The following is a 23718-nucleotide window of genomic DNA, read 5'->3' as shown; positions in this document are numbered from 1 at the left end:
GTAACACACCAGTACCGTGTGAACGCAAAGATAACCATATCAAAATCCCCGCGAACGCACGAGTATAATATATAAATGAATAATCCATATACTTTACAATTGATTTTTTTTTACAAATTATGTATTTAATAGTTTTTTTTTAACAATAATAGTTTTTAAAAACTTATACAATTATCTTCCAGTTCATTTTTTTTTCTTTCTTCAATAATATTTTGATATTTTTAATTTGTTTGAATTTTCATGATAAAAACTATTTTTTTAAACATTATTTTTTTATTAATATTATACCATTTTAAAAACTATTTTAAACTATTTTTGAATTTTTTTTATCAATTTAATATTTTTGTTCAAATATTAAAACTTCTATATTTTACTTTTAATATAATTTTTTTTTTTGATTTTTTTACTTAATACTATATGTATCTGATAAACCCGGTTCAATTATTATTTTTTCCACAGATATCAGACATTTTTCTATACATTCAATTATTATTTTTTCACGGGTACCAGACATTTTTCTATACGTTCAAATATTATTTTTTCACGGGTACCAGACATTTTTTTAAACATTCAATTTTTTTTTTTACGGGAACCAGACATTTTTCTAAACATTTATTTTTTTACAGGTACCGAATTTTTTTTCATACATTCAATTATTATTTTTTTCACAGGTACCAGACATTTTTCTATACATTCAATTATTATTTTTTCACGGGTACCAGACATTTTTCTATACATTCAATTATTATTTTTTCAAAATACCAATTATACATCTGAAATGAATGAATACGCGTCCCATATCAGAACCCGTGCAAACGCACGGGTTAGTTACTAGTTGATAATAGATAATTAGGTCAATTTGGTCTCTAAAAAATATTTAAGAGAATATTTTTAATTGAAATATATTTTTACAAAAAGAAAAAACTAACATCGTCCTTTTTTTTTTATAAAAACTTCATGTTAATTTTGGAACGGTCATTTTTAGTCCATATTTTGATGTTTATAAATTAATAATTAATATTTTAATTAAATATTTTTAAATATCAATTAATTAAAATTTACAAGAGATACTACATGAACCTAAGTTGTCAATGAGAAATGTATAAACGACTTTTATAAACACTCTTAATATTTGTTGAGAAATGGATGTGTGACTTTCAGAATTTATATTTTTGAACCATTAGGTAATTCAAAAAAAAATTTCGTCAAATAATTTAGTGGTTAGAGTCTATTCTTTAAAGATGAATAAATAAGATGTCGTAGATTTAAATCTGTAAGTTGTATCTGATGTCTTAGTACCGCTATCATTTATATCTGATGTCTTTGTACCGCTATCAGTTGAGCTGACTTAACAGACAACTACTATTCTGCAAACTTTAATCCAAGTTTTTTTTTAACCATCAACAAATTTGATGAGATATCCATCAATTTGATGAGATAGCATCAATTAATCCAAGTTTTTATTTAATCCAAGTATCAATAGCATCAACAAATTTGATGAGATAGCCATCAATTAATCCAAGTTTTCTTTTAACCATTTTGGAGATTTCAATATAACATTGCTGAGGAGTTGTGCATACCTTTGGTAAAGTAACAAATTGGAAGAAACAAAGGCATCAATTCTTCCTGCCATACATCAATTCATGAAGCTGCTCAACGACATTAATTCTTTTATGGGCATAAACCAATGAATGCTTCTAAATAACCCTCCTCACACAAGAGCCACAAGGACAAATGAACATAAAAATTAGCATAGCTAAACTGGAAATTAGCAGAGCCATAAGGACAAATGTGCTTCATCTAGCAATTTCAAAACATGAAATTGTCCTGACATGCTATTGCATTCCCTAATGATTTCATCCATGTTGATATAATTCTCAATGATCAATTTCCTCCTCTGTAGTGAAGCTGCTATTGCATAAGGAAAAATATAGTTGAGAATTATAGTTGAGAGACTAAAAAATTAGATTTTAAAATAGGAGAACTAAAAATCTTTAAAAAATAAATTTAAATGAAAGTATAGTTGAGAGACTAAAAAATTAGATTTTAAAATAGGGAAATTAAAAATCTTAAAATCATGTCATATGTGCAACAAAAAAAAAAGTGAAAAACTAGATTTTGAAAGGGGGAACTAAAAATTTTAAAACATTAAAATAGCGGTCAAAATGTATTTAAACTTGTAATTTTACATTGTTGTTTGGTAAATTGTCAAACCAAATCTTATATTTAGGGGTTGCTTAATTCACCTTTAGAGTTGCTCATACATGTTGATGAAAAATCAATAATACTCCTAAAATTCGGAATTCCACTTCAGGACGCACCCAAAATGTCCACACCTCATACAAAACTTAAACTCAAGTCAAAACGAAGCTTAACAAATTCTTTGTTTTCTCAAACCAAAAACAAGTGCAAAAATGTGAAGAACAACATAAATTAACATCAATTATTGTTATATATATATAAAATAATAACATTACATAGATAATTGTTAACATAAATCTAACAATATATTTCACCATTGAGCGATGGTTAAGGAAGTTTCAACGTCTTTAGGATATATTCGGTCGATCTTGCAACCTTCGTATCCACCTCGATGTAACTATGAGATGCAATCTAAGAGGAGGTGAATTAGAATTGCTGAATTTTTTTGGTTTTTACACAACGTTTATTAACTTCAAATTTTACCAGAAACAATGGTTAGAATGTTACTTAAGATGAATGTAAAATGTGGAATTTTGAAAGCATAAAGTAAAAAAAAAAATATACTAGTTACCATTATCAACAAAGGATACATCTAGTCCCCTACTCCTTAGAGGATTATCCAGTATGTTTAGATCCTTTTACAAGTTACAACATTCTAATACATAAACAAAAAGAAAGAACCCTACTTTCTTTTTACAACAACTTGTCACCCCAAACTTGATGACTAAGTTACAACACATTTTAAAATAAATTTGAAGAAGATTGTTCTTAGCTTGGTTCAAATGTGAATGACTTTATCTTCTTTTTCTCTATATCATAATTCAAACTTATATACTTTAAGTGCTCAGAATGTTTAATGAAACTTTTATGAGATATGTGAAATTATGCAAAAGTTTCAAAACATGAAAAAGTATGAACACTTTGAAAAATGTGTTTAAATTGTATGAAAATTATTTTATGAAAGAAGTTATTTCGTTTTCTGATATATATATATATATATATATATATATATATATATATATATATATATATATATATATATATATATATATATATATATATATATATGTAAGAGGTTATTTCGTTTCTTTGAAGTTGGGTAGTATTGGCTATCCATGGCCCAAGATGCTAAAGAATATGTAAAAAAGATGAGGTAAATGCTAACGACACAAAAATATTCACAACTCCCTCATATCATCTATCCGTCAGAATTACACATTCTAATGGTCAAAAAAGTAGACGCGTTCGTGTTTCTCCTGCAAGGGCAGGGGGCTTAGAGACCTTATTAGGTTTATAATATTGTATGGTGGTTAGGTCTTGCTCACGGTGGCGAAAAATCATGTATAATGATGTTTTACGGTGGTTTTAGGAGTCTTGCTCACGTGAGGTGAGAGGCTATGTGGATGATCGATATGCTTAGGTATAAGATTTTGAGAGGTGTGATCATATAAGTTATGATATTACTAAGTATTATGCTTTAGAATGTAATGATTGGTCCTATTACCTTAAGGGGAGGAATATTTATAGAGACCCTTTGGGCCTAGAGTTTTAGTAACCCTTGATGGCGACAACTGCTCTCCCCTAATTAGTAGAAGTTATTGACCACCCGTCCTTCAGGAGTTAGTGAAGAACTCCCTCTCGTTTTAATAACGTCCTTACACGTCATCATTATCCCCAAGAGAGTCTTCAAGTTATCGGACAAGAGCTAGGACCCCCGATACCATTCTCGGGCGAGGGCACTCTAGTTTAGGATCTTCACAAATATAACACTACATACTCCCTCAAGCACGAGGTCTTTGCCAAGGATAAATTATTTTTAAGCCCCTTTTTAATTCAAAGTGCGCCCCTCGCCTTACCAATGAGTCCCTTAGTTAAATGTGACAATACTTAAAAAGCGAGTCCCTCGACTATGGGTGAGTCCCTCAACTGAATGTGACTATATTTCAAGGATGAGTCCCCCAATTATGGACGATTCCCTCAGCTGAAGGTGACCATATTTAAAGGGCGTGTCCCTTAGCCATGGGCGATTTTTCTTTAACGACTGTGCATATAGAAGAATATATCATATTTCTTTTAGGTTAGGACCCGAGTTGTCAAAACACCAGTCACTGTTGAAAACTTGAGTGCTTTAGTGAGAAAAAAAGTATGGATTACATTTAATGCATCTCATGATGGCATTTCTTGGGAAAACCAATTTGTCCTACTTCTTACACGTGTCTTCCAGATGTAGATAATTTTCTAGTTCTGGTGGCAGTTATCCCATTGGGTACTTGTATGGCTTGTGCTATTGGGTCCCCTTTACATTATTTCAAAAACCATATTCCTTTCTTTTTTTATTTCTCTTTCTCCAGAAACTCTCCTAGGTAAAAACATCTCTTCATCTGCTTTTCCATTCCCATTGATCATGGGAAAGAAAACTAGACTTGTTCATTTTCAGAAGATTTTATCTCTATACTCTACAGTGGGTGTGATTGATAAGTTCCGTCATGGTATTAGGTTTTCTAGTACAGGTCGTAAGCAGAGTTATTAATCCCAAATAGAGGAGCGGAGTGGCCGACCACCAAAAATGGGAATAACAAAAATAGCGAGATAGAGGATAGCGGGCTAATTATATATATATATATATATATATATATATATATATATATATATATATATATATATATATATATATATATATATATATAAGTGATCTTTATATATAAAAATATGAGAAATTATACATATAAAAAAATTATTATTATTTCTATTATTTTATTTTTTAAAAATTCATATTATTATATGGTATACAACTGTTATTATAACATTTCCTTGGGTTTTGAAAAGTCATTTTTGATTTCATCAGCTATTAATACCCGTATACATCTGTGTTATAGCTAGCATTGGCTTTTAAAAGTCACATTTTATTTTCTATTATGCTTTTATTGATTAAATATAGTAATAATATATTTCTCCACCGTTTCGTCTTCTTCTCTCTCTATTCTTCATCTTTTTTCTCTTCCTATTCTTTTTCTTTCTTCTTTTCTCTCTCTATTCTTCATCTTTTCTGTTTCTATTCTTCATCTTTTCGCTCCACCGGGTTAGTTTAACACTCAAAATGCACCAAAAAAACTCAAAAACAAAAAAAAAACGAGTCAAGTTAAAAAGTTAAAAAAAAAAAAGGATCAGAGTTGCTCCGCCTGGGAACGACCCCTGATCTGCGATCCAGGAACTCAGTTGTAACAGGCGCTTTACCATCTCCGCCACCGCACCCTACATCTCGCGCGGGTGGGGGCCGCGTCGCTCCATGGCGCCGCTATAGCGGCCGTCGCGGCCGGGAATGACATCTTTGGTCGTGAGAGAGAGAGAGACGTGTTTATGGAACCCTACTCAAAGGAAGAGTGGGTGAATATGAATACTTTCGGTGAGCCGCCCGCTCCCTATTTTTACGTCCTACTTCCTATTATTCATGCGCTAAGGGTTTTGATTCCTTACAGTTCTTTCGGAACAGAGTTTCTTATTGTCGTTAATGTTGCTCCTTCTCAAATTACTCTAAATGTATAAGGTATTCTTAAGGATTTTCGAATAATTTGTTGTTATTTGGGTGTGCCTCCTATTGTAGGAGTGTTTCTTTATTTCTTTAGGATGTAAATCCTCCCCAGCAATGGTTGGATGGCGTTACGCCCTTTTCCCAGTGGATGTCTGCTAAACCACTTTGCAAACCCTTACGAGGATTAGCAAGAAAGTTTGTGTGGGTAAGAGGGCGAGATAATGCTTCTCCAATTAATGTGAGGGTGATGTGTGAACCTTTTTTCCCTTTATCATGATCGTTATATCCACATATTACCAAAAGGGTGTACCTGGGTGTCCTTTCTCCCCTTGATCACGAAGTGATTCGGATTTTGAGGTGTTTGCGTTTTATGAAATATAACACCCTTATTAACCGAGATCATGAAAACAGTGAAGGATTGAAGGCGTTTTTAGGTATGAAATAACGCTTATTGGCCCAATTTTGTTTACAGTTGTATTTTAGCGATCAATGCAGTTCCTAATAATAGGTATATGCATAAAAGTACGCGATATAGTGAAAGCAAATACAACTAATATTGATTGACTATTATGGCTTACTCCAACAATAGTATATGCATAAAAGTGCAATGATAGTTATTAAGCATTAAAAGAATAGCAGAAACAAGTATAATGATAAATTTCCCATTCTCATCATATAGTTTTTTTCTCTCCCGAGCATCTGTAGCATTCATTACAGCTCGGGTGTTGATTAGTCGCCTCTCCTGCATAGAGTTTCATACATCTGAAGGACCTTTACCTTTTTCGTAACCCAAATGCTCACAGAAGGTTATCAAATCCTCTTTCATCAATACTTCCTATAGGGTCAGAGAGTCAGAAAAAATAACATATGTATGTGATTCTCTATTAAAATGGCTCCAGATCCAGCATTTTTGGATTCTCTATTTACATTTAGCCGACTTAGGGGAAGAAGGACCGGTTGGGGAAAATTCTCCCTCGGAGACCCTAGAAAATACAAAACGGGTCTTTGGAGTTTAAGGAAACACCAAAATAAAGTGATCCTTGAAATTCTTCCAACTGTCAATATAGACGCCAAACATTTTAGAGGTTTGGCGCAGTGAAATCAATCCTTGTCTTCGACATGGATCCTTGGAAGTACGTGATATAGTGAAATGGTTAGAAAAGAGGCTTATAAATGGCTCTTTATCCTAGTATTCACACTAGCACTGGAAGATCTTAACAAAATTTCAGGCTACCAAATGTAGCTGGGAGAGGGCAATCCTTAAATGATTTAACTCCCCTTCCTGAAACTCGTTAAAGTGCAACTTGAATTTCATTCGGGAAAATATGCATTCATAAAAAGGTATGGAACATCTAGAAAAGTATTTACAAATCCTCTTGCCATAGTTGATAGGGAAACTGACCAATCAAAGGATGAACCTAATTATACACAGTCATCCTCTACTCTAGATGCACTATCTTATAAGGAAATCATCCCCACTAGTTCGGGATCCACCCATCAATACAGACCAACATCGGACGGATGAACTAAACCATCATGTTATTGTTAAACCATATCCTCATGGTTGTCATGAAAAATATAATGGAGGTTAGAAAGCGTAGTTTGGCTCCGAAAAAATATGATCCCTAATTTTTGTAGCGCTAGGGTCTTGGCCATGTGCCACCTTAAAATTTCTAGCGAAAGAATGAGTCCACCGCTCATTTTGAGCAACTATAGCAACATCCAAATCTGGTTGAGTCTTGATAAAGGAAGAAAGACAAATAATCATGTCCCTCATATCAATGTTATTGGAGTTTGGATCTTCATTTCCTTCAAAAGATCCAGATTCATTGGTACTTCCTTCAGTAGAGGTGCCAAAGGGTTCATCGCCACTCTCAACAGGCCCCTTTCCAAACCCATAATTATTGTTAAGCACGACAAAATTAGGGTCGGGTCGACTGATCTCTAGTCAGCATGTGGAATATTTGGATTTTCAAATATCCCAGATGAGGAAAAATTCCCACCATTAAGATCGTTTATCATGTTTGCAAACATGTTTTCTATATTGGCCATTACAAAGACAAGGAAATAAAACACCAAAATGTAAAGGAAAATTTAAAGGCAAGTGAAACTCATAAAGGATGGTGAATCAAAGAACACATAAACCAAATAAAAAGGGAAGATTGTGAAATTAGAGGTTACTAGAGCTTAGGGAAGGATGAAAGGGTTTATAAGAAGAAAGTAAATCTCAGTTGAAACAAGGAGTAAAAATTATTTAAAAGACAAAAATAATATGTATATAGTGGACCAAAATGGCAAAATCAACGATCAATAATTAAAGAAAATGGGAAGATGAAAAACAACAGTCAGATCCGGCCTCAAAAATAAATTGACATTGATTGCACTCGAGCATTCTAGGAGAAGGCGCCACACCCTACCTAAACTACAAACCTAGGGTCACATGTAAAAAAAAAAATCTTGTAAAACATCTCCAAGATGAGAATAACATTTAATGTGTTTATTCCCTAAATTTCTTCCACTTCTCCGCATAAAGTTCCAAACATATAGAGAGCCCAACCAAGTTTTTTGAAAGGCTTCCGGTCTACCTTACCACAATAAATCTTAGGGACAACTGTTATGGTTCGACCACATGCCCAATGTAAAACATGTCAAATTACCACTCATCATATCACCACATGTGGACTTTAATGTACGACTTTAATCATAAATCACTTCACATCTATTTTATTCATTTATCGATTTGAACGTTAGAGTGTTAATCTTACCTATCTACTCCTCACAACTGCATTGAAGATTCGTTCAACTGCATACAAAATCTACACCTACAATTATGATTCCTAACCATAAATATGTTTTTTTTAATAAGAATAATATATTTTGTTTTTATGTAAAATAGCATTTTAATTATGGATAAAAATAGAAGAAAAATATTATAGAATGCGAGTTTTATTCAATTATATTACATTTTATTTTGATACACTTATTAATCTTCCAAAGTTTAGTGAGTTGATCTCATATTCTTTAAAATTTCATATTGACCCTAGTTTTATAAAACAAATGTAAATTCGTCCTTAAATTTTTTTAGATGACCAAAAAAAACACAGCCATGGTCATCGACCACTTTTTGTTTGAATGTCGATTTCAAACCATATCTCCTCCTCACACCTTACCTTGACTGAGTAGTATAGCCATGGACATGGCAATGGCCACCATGTCCCACTCACACACCCATCATCAACTACAAACATTACTCTCATCATCAACAACACTTTCTCACCTCAAACAAATCCATGCACAAATCCTCCACTCCAACTCAAACTCCCTCCTCCCCAAACTCGTCCTTTCTTCTTGCACCCTCTCTTCTTCCTCTTCAACCCTCGACTATGCTCTCTCCGTTTTCTCCCAAATCCCAAACCCACAAACCCATTTCACCAACCAACTCCTCCGTCACCTCTCCCGCTGTCCCTTACCCGACAAGACCCTTTTCTTATATCACAATCTTAGAACAGTTAATGCTTTCACTCTTGACAGCTTTAGCTTCCCTCCGTTGTTGAAAGCTGTTTCTAAACTTTCTGCCTTCAGTTATGGTTTGGAGATTCATGGCCTTGTTTCAAAGCTCGGTTTCCTTTCTGACCCTTTTGTTCAAACTGGCTTGATTGCAATGTATGCGTCGTGTGGCCGCATTATGGATGCACGGTTGCTGTTTGATAAAATGTCTCACCCGGATGCTGTTGCTTGGAATACTATCATTGATGGGTATGTTATATATAATACTATCTGTCTTTAAGAGCTTGGTTGGATAAGTTTATATACTAACACAAAGTACTTGTGAGTGGGAGTTTATAGAAACAACTTATGACATGTTCTTAAGATCTTTTTGAGCTTATTTTATGAAGTTCTCAACTGTAGTTCAGTAGTTCATGAAAACAACACGCAGTTTACAAGAATCCGTTTCAAATTTACTTTTTCTTTTGTTATAGTGATGAGGATGTTGCATTGGATTTATGGTAAAACTAGACATCATAAGATTAAAAATGACTATATTAGAGAGACTGTCGGGATAACAACTATAGTAAAAAAGATGGTGGAAAATAGAATTAGGTGGTTTGTGCATGTAGAGAAAAGACCGGTAAATTTTGTGGCAAGAAGGGTAGATCAGATGAATGAGTCAAATAACTAGAGGTAGAGGAAAACCTAGAAAAACTATAAGAGAAGTTATTAAGAAAGATCTCGAGATTAACGATTTGGATGGATAAAACATTATGGCGGAAGTTGATCAATGTAGCCGACTCATTTAGTGAAATAAGACTTGGTTGTTGTTATTGTTATAGAAATAGTATATGCGTAATACGCAGAACCAATTTGTCATTCCGCCTAAATCGGAGGGGGGGAGGAGAATGGTGGTAAGTGATAGAATGGAAAAGATATACCATTCAATTTGTTCCGTTGGATCCAATTTTAAATAATCCAAACAATGAAATTTTAGTGCATAAACCTAAACATTTACAAGCATTCTAGTTACTCTTTTCTGAATGAGATATTTTTGAATCAGGTACTGCCATAATGGTCATTTCGATGATGCTTTAAGCCTCTTTGAAGATATGAAGAACTCTGATGTGAAGCCTGATTCTGTTATCCTTTGTACTGTGCTCTCTGCGTGTGGTCATGCTAGAAATTTAAGCTATGGTAGATTAATCCATGAGTTTGTTAAGGACAATGGTTTTGCTATTGACTCTTATTTACAGTCTGCTCTCATTAACATGTATGCAAATTGTGGTGCAATGGAGTTGGCTAGAGAAATATATGACGGACTCTCGTCGAAACATTTGATTGTTTCAACTGCAATGCTTTCTGGTTATGCAAAACTTGGAATGACTAAGGATGCTCGTTTCATATTTGACCAAATGATTGAAAAGGATTTTGTATGTTGGAGTGCAATGATATCTGGTTATTCTGAAAGTGATCAGCCTCAAGAGGCTCTTAGATTGTTCAATGAAATGCTACGGCAGAGAATAGTGCCTGATCAGATCACAATGCTGAGTGTCATTTCTGCTTGTTCTCATGTTGGCGCACTTGGTCAAGCAAAATGGATTCATACCTATGTAGATAGAAATGGGTTTGGAAGAACTCTATCTGTTAACAATGCACTAATTGATATGTATGCCAAATGTGGGAACTTGGCCAAGGCAAGAGAGGTATTTGAGAATATGCCGAGAAAAAATGTGATATCTTGGTCCAGTATGATCAATGCATTTGCAATGCATGGGAATGCAGATAATGCTATAAACCTTTTCCATAGGATGAAAGAAGAAAATATTGAGCCCAATGGTGTTACATTTATAGGTGTGCTTTATGCTTGTGGACATGCAGGTTTAGTTGAGGAAGGCCAGAAATTGTTTTCATCCATGATTAATGAGCATCACATCTCTCCTACCCGTGAGCACTATGGTTGCATGATTGACCTGTATTGTAGAGCCAATCTCTTGAAAAAAGCTATTGAGCTTATCGAGACAATGCCTCATGCGCCGAATGTTATCATTTGGGGATCTCTTATGTCTGCTTGTCAAATTCATGGTGAAGCTGAGCTAGGGGAATTTGCTGCCAAACGTCTTCTTGAGTTAGAGCCTGGTCATGATGGAGCTCTTGTGGTTTTGTCAAACATATATGCCAAAGAAAGAAGATGGAACGATGTTGGACTGATCCGAAAATCAATGAGTTATAAAGGTATCTCAAAAGAGAAGGCGTGTAGTAGGGTTGAAATAAACAATGAGGTTCATACGTTTATGATGGCTGATAGATATCATAAACAGTCAGATGAAATATATCAGAAGTTAGATGAGGTAGTCAGTCAATTGAAGTTGGTTGGCTACAAGCCGAGTACCTCGAACATTTTGATTGATTTAGAAGAGGAAGATAAAAAAGATTTGGTTCTATGGCATAGTGAAAAGTTAGCAGTTTGCTATGGACTAATTAGCAGGAGGAAAGAATCATGCATTCACATAGTTAAAAATCTTAGAATATGTGAGGATTGTCACTCTTTTATGAAGTTAGTCTCAAAGGTGTATCAAGTAGAGATTGTTGTGAGAGATAGGACTAGGTTTCACCATTGTAGTAGTGGTATTTGTTCTTGTAAAGGCTATTGGTGATCCATTTGTATTAGTAAATTGAATTCAGAAAACAACACCCATATAGTGCAAAAATTAAGATAAAAAAACTTTGTTATACAGTGTGGGTTTCTGATGTTTGTATTTTGTACAATGTTTGTTATACAGTGTAGGTTTCTGATGTTTGTTAAAAATTGTAAAATGTACTAGTTTTTGCTTATGGATAAAGAAACTTTGGCAAGATACTTTTTTGTGATATGATTTTGGTTTTTGATTTAAATTGACTCTTAATGAAATATAGATCCAACTTGTTTAGTGGGAGTAACCTAAGATCTCACTAAGGATCTAAAAAATTATATTTTAAGAATGTGGCTATCATTTGTTATTTGTGGAATATCTGACCTATCAATTAAAATCCATCAAACACCACTTATTCATGTGAATCATTTGGAAGGTACTGTTGTAAGATGATGATGATGATGATGATGATGATGATGATATTGATACTCTTTCTTTGAATGAATATATTGTACGTAAAGCAAAGTATAAGATAACCAACAAAACACCTTTTCAACATAGGCAATAGACACTAACTCATGAGAAGCATTTGGTGTTGAATGACAGAAGTTTTAGCAGAGATTGACTATTGCTATGTTTCAGACAGAATAAAATTGAGATTCACCTTTTTTGTTTTATTTTGAAAATTACCTCTGTTACCAACTGAAAAGAAACACAAAGGAAAGCAAAATAACAGTTGATGTGAAGTAACAGTCACTATACAAGCAGACAAAATGAAAAACATAGCCACAAAAAGGCAACTAAACATATATTCCAACCATACCAAAAAAACAGAGTGATGGTGTGTCCTGCTTCAACCTTTCCAATCTCTCATGTTTTTCTTTCATCAATTTAAGAAGTCGTGGTTGACTTCGCACTGCGTTTGTTTGATGAAGACAACTCAGTTGACCTTCTCCTAAGCATCTGTCTCATACCATCAGCAACACAAACGGCAGGATTCGATTTAATCCGACGACAGAACAACATGTGAGATTTCATTGCTTCTTCCATTGCAAATGTCCTTTTCCCTCTAATAGCTTCATCTCTAACAGCTTCTGAACACAACCCACATAACCATTTTCCACCAAATTTCGACTTCACCTCACTGATGTAGTCTTGAGTGCAATCCTCTTTCAAGCCACAACACTCACACTTTGCTGACTCTATCTCGATATCCATGTGAAACCGCTTTTATCTTATTATCTATGTTGGTAGTTATTATAAGGATGAGAATATTTGTATGATGGAGAAGAGGGACAGAATATTGCAACCCACGTGTTAGTTCTTTTGGTTGGATTCGAAGACAATGATGAGTGGTGACAAAGAAGGGTTTAATTTATATTTGGGAAGTTGCTGAATATTCTAAATTAGGATTGATTATGTTGTTGCTTCAAGCACAAGTAAGTGTCTTTGTTCAACAAGAGGTTTTATGGTGTTTGAAATGAGAGAGAAAGAGTGCAATTATACAAAGATTTAAGTAGGGAAGAGTGCAATAATTTAGTCCATGTTCTTAAGGTACGTGGGGCTATGAATAATAAGCTGAAGCTGGTTGGAGAAGGGGCCTTCTTTTTTGGCCCCCTCATTACCATTGAATGTTCAAATTGTTGTCAAGTCCTCCTTTGTCGTTTTTATATGAAACAAGTGAGATTGTTTTTATAGTTTTTTTTTTTGACAAAACAGGGCCTAATGGCCCAAAGAAGTAAAAAAAAGTTAATATTAGACTCTAAAAAATTTAAGAAATAAGACTTCAGTATTACCATCAACTAAAATAATCTCCCGCTCATTCATCCGGATAATTGAAAGAATGAAAATTTTATTGTTGTTTAAAGTAAAGTTATAATTAGCTAGCCAATAAACAAAACTATTTCGTTCACATCAAGGATAGTTGAACTTGATTTGTTAATTCTTTTTATGTTTAAATGCACTTTTTGTCCCTGTAAGTTAATCAATTTTTTATCTTCGTTTCTGTAAGTTTTTTTTTGTCTGAGTTCATATATCTTACTTTTTGCTTGCGGTTTAGTCCCTAAAGTCAAAATCTGGGGGTTTCCTACGAATTTTACTGCGGATTTTGATTTTAGGGACTAAAACGAACGCGAAATTGAAATATATGGACTCTAACAAAAAAAACTTACAGAGACGAAAATCAAAAACTCGCTAACTTACAAGAACCAAATGTGCATTTAAATCTTCTTTTTATTCGTTTTTCTAATACTCCATGCTAAGGTTGAAAAACTATGATCTTCTCTATTTTCTTGACAGGTCATATCTATCAAGACTTTAAAGTTACTCTCGATAACTGTAATTTTATGTGATGTGGAGGTAAATGCACTCCATTAGTTTTGATGATGACATTTGAACAATAAAGTTTATATCATAAGTTTAATCAGTCAAGATGCAAGCACAACTTAAAGTGCTTCAAGTTCTATTTCAAATTGTTAATCAAAGTTAAATTAAACAATCAAGAAGGAACTAAAGTTCTAAAGTTGTGAAAATTAGCGTTTTATCTTGTTTTAATCTATTAAATATAATTGAAGTAAGAGTAAATCTTGAAGTACTATGCCAACAGACATACATACAAAAAATATTTTAAATTTCTCATCCTTTTATTAAAACTTTTTAGAAGAAATATGGACATTTGCTTAAATGATTAAGAAGCCTGTGTGATCAATTAGGAAGGCAAAATACATTGTCCAATCAGTTAAACATATTTTAATTGATTTAAATAAGTGTAACTCTTCTTAATTGATTAAGAAGACTTGTAATCGATTAAGTGACGTAAAAGATTAAAGTTTTCTTTTTTGCCTTGATTTAATCGATTAAAAAGCTTTAAAAGTCCGTGAATTAGGCCAATTTTTTTTCTATATAAAAGTTTTTTTCTCATTTCAAAGTACACCAATATTATGAATAAACTCTTCTTAAATCTTACTATTCTCTATCCTTTTATAAAGTATTTTTTACAAGAGTCATCTTAGTGACGACAGAGTGAAAAGCTTCATATGAGAGTTATGTTGGTGTTATGCTATAATTTTTTAATCAAAGTTTAGTTCTCTTGTGATCTTTTGTAATATAGTTGAAGGTTGCAAGCTAAATATGTAAAAAGTTTGGTGTAAGGTTGTTGAGTCAAACTTGTGTAAAAGCTCTAGGTCTTTTGTTTCATGTTGTTGAGTTGAACCTGTGTAAAAACTCTAGGTATTTTGTTCAAGTTTGTTGGGTTGAATCTGTGTAAAAGCTCATGGTTGTTTGTGTAAGATTGTTAGGATGATCATGTGAAAAAGCTCTAGGTGTTGGTGAAAAGTTGTCGGGTTGAACATGCGCAAAAGGTCAAGTTGTTTATGAAAGGTTTTTGGGTTGGATCTTTGTAAAAGTTGAAGCTGTTGTTAGAGGAAATCTCAAAAGGAAACTCTTGGAAACTCGAGTAGTGTCACGACGTGAAAAACACCAAAGCGTATTGCATGCACGAAATACAACAGAGTTGCCACCGAACTTTATTTATTCCAAATATAAAGGGAAAATATTGATAAAACCCTCAAAGAACGAAGATAAGGTCGCCGCAACCAAAAGCGGATTCGAGAGTCGCTTATGCAAGGCGAATGTATTAGAACTTCTCACATTTGATATACACAATGAGACTCATTTAGTTAGTTTTGCGAAAGAGTGTTAGTGTGATGTATACTTGCAACCTTCTATTTATTATGCGAAAAAGAAAGAAAGAAATTTTATAAGGGTTTTTTATTATTATGTTCGTCAAGATTTCAAAATCATGTGCCTACGTATTTCCAAGTGCAATGGGAAAATCAGAGCTTTGTAGTTTGTGATAAAAGACTATGTATTTGTTGGCTTCTTTTATGGACGATGTTAGGGTCACATTTTAATGGTAAACATTGATTGATAGCGCTCACAGGGGGCGTAAACATTTGTTTATGTCGCGTTAGAATGGATAAACATGTCCTTTGTGAAAAGGTTTTTGAAATCGCACAAAGAGAAAAAAGATAGTTTGATTGGTTAGGTTACTTTTAAGGAATACAAGTGTCAAATGATCAAGTTATACAATTTATATTCAAACGCTTGAGAAAAAGGTAGAACATACGTCACACTCGTCTGTATATTCGTTTTATTTAATAAAAAAAAAGAGACGAGTTTAGTCATAACTCCTTAACAAAAGGTGAGTATTAAATGGTCAAGTTATACAACTTGTATTCAGATACTCAAGCGAAAAGGTAGGACATATGTCTAGCTCGCTCATTTACCGTTTATGGCATTGAACAAAACTCACTTAATTATTGTGTTTTAAGTTGGATCAGGAATATTCGAATGGCCAATCTATACAACTTGTATCCAAAAATTCAAGGAAAAAGTAGGACATACGTCCACCTTATATGTACAATCCATTTATTGAGAAAATGATTTTACGCGCTTTGATTTAAAAATCATGTGATAAATACTTGGTGTTGACCAATCATTCGCATCGAATTTAATTGAATTTTATTTTGAAAAGTCGACTCGACGTTGGATCAAGCATTTTTTTAATTCTTTTTTGAAATTGGTTCATTTTAATCTCTAATCTTTATTTATTTTAAAAAATTTCTAACGTTGGTGTTAATTACCATAATAAAACTAAAATTAAAAATAAATACTATTATAAAAATAAAATAAATGGAAAGGAAAAAAAACCTAAAAGAGTGAGAAAAAAACTAACTAAAATAGAACAAGAATGAGCTAGAAAATAAAAGAGACTACAAGCCCATACAAAAGGGGTGCTAAAAGCCACTGAAGGGTGTAAAGAGGAAATGGGCGCATGCCTAATAGCAAACCTAGGTCTAAATTGAATTCAAAACAATTTGACTAAATGACAAGCGCTAGATCTTATTAGCAAGGGGTTAAAGGAGAATCCAAATGTTGCAAGGTGTTCTCGGGAGGCTTATAGTGGGGGTCTCCCTACGGGATCCCTGGTTGACTCTGAAGTCAACAATAATCAGGGGCCAATAAGTGGCCACTTGGCACAATTAGAGCGATGCAACAGGTGAATATATAAATTCGTCTCATTCATATTGTCTCACTTTTCCAATCTCCTCTCTCTCTCTCTCTCTCTCTCTCTCTCTCTCTATATATATATATATATATATATATATATATATATATATATATATATATATATATATATATATATATATATCTTATTTCTCACCCTCTTGTACCCTATTTCATCTCTCTCTTCTCACTTGACCACAAACATGACAAAACAACCACCACCTTAATCAAACTCGACGGCCACGCGAAGGCGCCCTAGAACACTCACGGTAGCATAGATCCGCCCTTAACCACCGTACGCCACCCTCCTAATCCTCGTAACTCCCAAATTTCGGCAAAAAAATCATCTTAATCAGTATGAACAAGATGAATATTCATCTCCCGACTTCATCCCAAACCCTATATTTTCTTGAAAATCACCAAAATTACTTAAAACCAATATCTTCCAACACAAACACGATGTAAAAACTTCATTTAAGCATGAATCAACAAACAAAAACAACAAAAACTTCACCACAAGCCCTAATTAAAGCCAACTGAAATCTAAACCCTAATTCCCAAAACTCAAAAACAATACCGAAATTAGCCTAAACACTTAATCAGACACGAATCTAACACTAAATCAAAGCCACAAACATCATGATAACCACCAAAACCTATATTGAAACCAAAATAAGCTTCAGACCCTTGTTCCTCAAAGCTAAAAATGGTAACACAAACCTAGGTTCAAATACTATTTCAAACATAAATTAAACATCAAATACAACCAAAAACAACATTAACACCAACAATCAAAGTCCAAAAAAAAATGAAACCTTATGTCTAACAATCATTCAATTTGGTTCCTTAAAGGTGAAATCAAACACAAACATCATACAACAAACACTTATTAGGCAAGGATCACACGTAGGGATCCATCATTTTGATCGCCTTTAAAATCAACAAGGATCCCACTTATAGATTCAACATTTTGATCGTCCCAATGGGTGGCCAGGATCTAACTTATAGATCCAATATTTTGATTGCCTGTATGAACAGAAAGAATCCCACTCTAGGATCCAACTTTTTGATTGCCTTTATGGGCGAAGGATCCCACTTATGGATCTAGCATTTTGATCGCCTCTATGGGCGACAAGGATCGCATTTATGAATCCAACATTTTGATTGCCTCTATGGCGCTAACAATCCCAATTTAGGATTCAACATTTTAATCGCCTTTATGGGTAGCAAGGATCCCACTTAGGGATCCATCATTTTGATCTCCTCCATAGGTGATAAGGATCCCACTTATGGATCCAACATTTTGATCGTCTATATGGGTGGCAAGGATCCCACTTATAGACCCAACATTTTGATTGCCTCTATGAGCAGAAAGGATCTCACTCTGAGATCTAATTTTTTTATCGCCTTTATGGGTGGCAAAGATCCCACTTAGGGATCCAACAATTTTACCACCTTATGGGCAACAACGATCCCACTTAGGGATCCAACATTTTCATCGCCTCTAACGGGCGACAAGGATCTCACTTAAGGATCCAATGCTTCGATCGCCTCTAGGGGAGACAAGGAACCCACTTAGGGATCCAACATATGGGTTTCCTCAATGGAAGACAAGGATCTAACTTAGAGATCCAACTTTTTGACCTTCACTTTGGACGACAAGGATCCCACTTAGGGATATGGCGTTTTGATCGCCTTTATAAGGCAATCTTTTTTCTAAGCTTTTAGGCTTTTTACAAATAATAGTGTAACAAACAAACACAAATTCTCTATGATAATAAAATGAGGTGTCTTATTAAAAACTCTCGCCCTATGAAAAATGCAAAGGGAATAGAGCGCAACCAACAAAATAACTTGTTCTTACAATTGATAGAGATGCAAAGCTCGCTTATAAAAATCAACAACAAAATAACTAAGTCGTGGTAAAGAAACCAAATAAAAGACATCAATGTAGGGTTTAGTCTTTCAAATTCCTCTCAATACATAATGTCTACAGAACTTTCTTGGTCTACAAGGACTTTTTTGATCTCCTAAACATCACATCACAAGGTAATGACCATGGGGTCCTCATAGTGAGGGTGAATACCAAATACATTTTTCTCAGAGAATGCGACTGTGGCTTCTGGTTCCCGGGTTTCACCTTCTCCTTCAACGTTTGAGAGGTCTTATATATGCAGGATATGGCGAGCGTACCCTTTGTTAGCGAAGCTAGTATCTCTACCTTCAGTGAGTCCTCTTGATATGGTGTTGAGCGTGTGGCACACAACTTTAGTACCCTCGCCCTGAGATGCATATTTTGTTTTGTTGGTCTTGGGGCTTCCCACGTCATTTCCCCCTCGCGAGTTGGACTTGTCTGACCCATGGAAAAAGTCTCCCTTTACATAGTTATTGAGGCGTCCCTCCTGGATTAGTCTCTCGATTTCTTTCTTGAATTGGTAACAATCCTCAGTGTGGTGTCCCTTAACTCTATGTAACTAGCACCATATTTATGGTTTAGGACCCATTACATCCGCCTTCGGAGCTGGAAGTGTAGGGATATTGTGCAGGTGAAGAAACCTCGCGCCAGATATGTTCACAGCGGGTGTTTAGGGGCTAGAAGTTATTTGTTGTCTTGCTTACTCTCTTAAACATAGTCTTGTATTTTAATGGATATGTATAATTAATCTTCATTTGGTGGTGCGAATCCTCGAAATTTGGAAAATGACCATTAACGTTACACGCCTTCTTTTTTGTGTTGTTCTACCCGCCATTTATATAATATTGTGCTTTTGTGACTGCTTCCGCTAACGAAATTGTTGGCTTATGGGCGATACACTCGTTAAAATGTCATGCAATGAGTCCATTTTGGAATTCCTCCACATAATTTTTTTGGTTTGGTGGGACGACCCCTAATGGTGGCTTCGTTAAATCGGGCGAGGTAGTCCCTCAACGGCTCTGATGGACCAAGTTGTATGTTGAACAGGCTGGTGGTGGACATTTTCTTGTGATGGATAGCGGCAAACCGATGTACAAGTTTCCTTACCAGATCCTCATAGCTGGCAATAGAGGAGGTAGGTAGACCCATATACCATCGCAAGTTGACGTCCCTAAAAATGTCATACATTAGCTAGCACTTTAGGGAGTCAGACGCTCCTATGACGGTCATATGTTTGTAGATGGACGCGACATGTTCTTAGGGGTCATTGCACCCATCAAACTTGGTCAAATAGGGGGTTTGAATACCTTAGGGACAAGTACTCCCCATATTTTTTCTAAGAGTGACTAGGATTATAATAATTATGTATCCTCAGGAGGATTAGACTACTGCTTTTTAATGTTTTGAACATCGTCCTCTCGTGTTTGGTTATAACAATGTAATTCGTCCATGGTGGCATGCATCTCTGCCAGAGCGTCTGCGTTTCTACTATCTTAGATTCCTTCTGGCGTAGGGGGGTGAAGATCTTATGTTAACCATGGCCAAAGGTGGCTAGGTGTAGGAATGGAGGGTAATAGTGAGTAGGGTGATGATGATGCGACCCAAATCAATTTTATTGGGCCCCACGGTAGGTGCCACAATATTGGTAAAAAAATACAAATGTGTATGTTATCCCTAAAAGCGCATGGACACTTAGAGGCCTTAGTAGGTGTATGAAAAATACTAATGGCTAGGGCTTGCTCACGGTAATGAGAAGCCATGTACAATGGTTTGGGGACCAGGAAGAAGAAGAAGTATCTTTCTCCCAAGAAACTCCAAACATCCTTTCTGACCCGAAATCATCAGATATAGGTATAAATTCCGACCCTATGTAATCACTATCAATAAAGGGACGCATAGAACAAGAATATAATCCATATGAAATTTCCACTTTTGAATCACTCACTAAGTCATAATGTTATCAGTCATCCCATCTAAACAATATAAATTGTTAAAGTTAAAGTTGCAGCTAAAAGGGTACATGGTAAGAGGAGATTAATAAAGTAGGAAGAATGAAAAAGGCGAAAACTTTAAATGAAGACTCTGAATCACTTCTAATGACATTCTCAGGAAAAAGAAACAATGACATTTATCTTGGAAAGTAACTGAAAATTTGAAAGCTATAAGGTTGCAAAAACTTTACAACTTTTCAAATCGCCTTATTTATAAGCAAAGACAGATGAAGAATCAAAACCAACTATAAACAGAGATCACGGGATCAACGACTGAAATTCCACTTAGGGAAGCACGTCAAACTCAAGTGCACTTAAGCATTATATGAACTACGCCACACCCTAGCTAGTCGCATCATTGCACATATTAAGAATGAGTGATGAAACGTCTCAATAATTAAACTGCATTAAATGCATATGTTCCCCGTTACTTTTATAAATCTAATCCCAGGCGATTCAGTTCCATCTCACACCAGACTGCAACATGTAGGCCGATCAATGATATTTCAAGGCTTCTCCCGGCTCATTCAGTGCTCGCCAAAGTCTTGGGAGGCAACTGTTTTGGACCAACCAAAAAACCCAATTAATCAAGACCCAATCCAACAAATGCCAACTTTACTCGATCTAACATATAAAAACAATCCACACACTATGAGAAGGTACACAATCTCTGATATGCAATTTCAATATACTTATCTTGAATCTCGAATAGATTTGGGCATTTGAGTGCTAACAATGCATATTCACCTCGCGTCACCGTTACGGAGATCGGAACCACCGTTCAAGATCAATAATTATCCAACTCTCATTATTTATGATTCTTTCGTAGAACTTAAGCATCTATTTCTGATTCCCGAACGGAACACACCCCATTTAATATTTTTAATTTTTGAATAATTTTTTATTTTTCAAAACTATTTTATTATTGTTATTATTATTATTATAAATTATTGCAAAGTATCTCATTAAAAGTTTTTTATTTATATTAAAAAATAAATAAATTATATTAATAAAAAATAATTTTCAAATAAATAAATAAATAAATATAATTGAATTAAAGGACGTGAACAAATCATAATTTTTTGAACATATTTATTTAAATGTGTTGGATATCATACTTTTAGATAATATATATATATATATATATATATATATATATATATATATATATATATATATATATATATATATATATATATATATATATATATATATATATATATATTGTTGTGAATTCAATGCCAAGAACAAAGTATAAAACAAGGAAGAATAAAGGACAAGGAAGAAGAGGAACACAAGAATTGGTTATAACTGCTATTCTTTCACTTTCTCTTAAAACAAGATTACAAGTTTACAAGAATAACAAATAACCTCTCTCACCCTAAATTAGGATTTGCAGCTTAGCAATGATGAGAGACTAGCATGCTATTTATAATAAAACCTAACATACTAACTAATGGGCTTTTTCAGCAAGGCCCATTACACAAGCCAACTTAATAAACAAGCTAACTTAACAAATTAGGGTTTAAACACTAAAACCTAATTTAACATGCTAACAACCCTAGCATCTTCAACATCTGCATGCTAGACCCATCTTCGACTACAGCATGCACACTTCGACACCAGCATGTGAACAATCCTTCGACTTCATGCTTAACTCTGTCGAACTGTCGAACCAAGAAGCTACCCTTCGACAATACTAGAGTTCGATCCAATATCTCACAAATCTCCACCTTGAACCTAACTCTACAACATCAAGGAACAAACTAGCTTTCTTCATGCAGCTTTATCAACTGCATACAGTGGAAAAACTTGCAACTCGGCAATGTCTTGGTGATCATATCAGCAGCATTGTCTTCAGTCGAAACCTTCAGCACTTGGACTTCTCCACGCTCGATTACTCCTCTGACGAAATGCAGCCTCACATCAATGTGCTTAGTTCGCTCATGATAGGCTGAATTCTTCGACAGGTGTATTGCACTTTGACTATCACATTTAACAGTGATACCTCGACCTTGAAGTTTTAGCTCCTTCGCAAAACCTTCAAGCCACAATGCTTCTTTCACAGCTTCAGTTAGGGCAATATACTCCGCTTCAGTGGTTGATAGAGCAACAACCTTCTGAAGTGTTGCTTTCCAACTAATTGCAGTGCCAAACATAGTGAAAACATATCCAGAAATAGATTTTCTGGAATCCATACAACCTGCATAATCAGAGTCGACATATCCTTCTATTACTGCTTTACTATCTTCACCCAAGGCTCCACCATAAATTACGACTCTATTCAGAGACCCATTTATGTACCTTAAAATCCACTTCAATGCTTGCCAGTGAGCCTTTCCAGGATTCACCATGTACCTGCTTACAAGACTTACTGCGTATGCTATGTCGGGTCTAGTACAGACCATAGCATACATCAAAGAGCCGACTATATTAGCACATGGGATGCTATTCATATAGGCTCTTTCGACATCAGTACTGGGACACTGATCAATACTCAGCTTGAATTGAGGGTTTGTTGGAGTCACAACTGGCTTCGAATTTGACATACCAAACTTTTCAAGAATCTTCCGTAGGTATGCCTTTTGAGATAAGCATAACTTCGACTTCTTTCTATCTCTTCGAATGTCAATTCCAAGAATCCTGGAAGCAGCTCCCAGATCCTTCATATCGAACTCCTTATTGAGTTCAGCCTTCACCCTCGTCACATCTTCAACACTGTTGCTTGCTATGAGAATATCATCCACATAAAGCAACAAAATAACAAATGAATTACCAGGTCGAAATCTGAAGTAAACGCAGTGGTCGAACTGACTTCTAATAAAACTTATGCGTGCCATGAACTTGTCGAATCTCCTATTCCACTGTCGAGGAGATTGTTTCAGCCCATAC

At 34.6% G+C, this 23718-nt stretch overlaps 2 protein-coding genes across 2 annotated transcripts; one reads left to right on the top strand and one right to left on the bottom strand.

Annotated features, from left to right (window-relative positions):
* The first annotated feature begins 8799 nt into the window (after nt 1–8799).
* On the top strand, nt 8800–12071 carry LOC131652598 (pentatricopeptide repeat-containing protein At4g14820). Its single transcript, XM_058922505.1, has 2 exons — nt 8800–9487; nt 10284–12071. Exons 1-2 carry the CDS (start codon nt 8922–8924, stop codon nt 11875–11877), a joined length of 2160 nt encoding a protein of 719 aa, XP_058778488.1. The 5' UTR covers nt 8800–8921; the 3' UTR covers nt 11878–12071.
* A 522-nt stretch (nt 12072–12593) lies between these two features.
* Nucleotides 12594–13498, bottom strand: LOC131652599 (uncharacterized). The gene has a single exon (XM_058922506.1). The coding sequence runs from the start codon at nt 13069–13071 to the stop codon at nt 12745–12747; it is 327 nt and encodes a 108-aa protein (XP_058778489.1). The 5' UTR covers nt 13072–13498; the 3' UTR covers nt 12594–12744.
* Between the last annotated feature and the right edge of the window lie 10220 nt (nt 13499–23718).

This window comes from Vicia villosa, linkage group LG2 (assembly GCF_029867415.1).
Source record: "Vicia villosa cultivar HV-30 ecotype Madison, WI linkage group LG2, Vvil1.0, whole genome shotgun sequence".
Lineage (NCBI taxonomy): Eukaryota > Viridiplantae > Streptophyta > Magnoliopsida > Fabales > Fabaceae > Vicia > Vicia villosa.
Note: the sequence above shows the minus strand (reverse complement) of the source record. Positions and strands in the feature narration are given on the sequence as shown.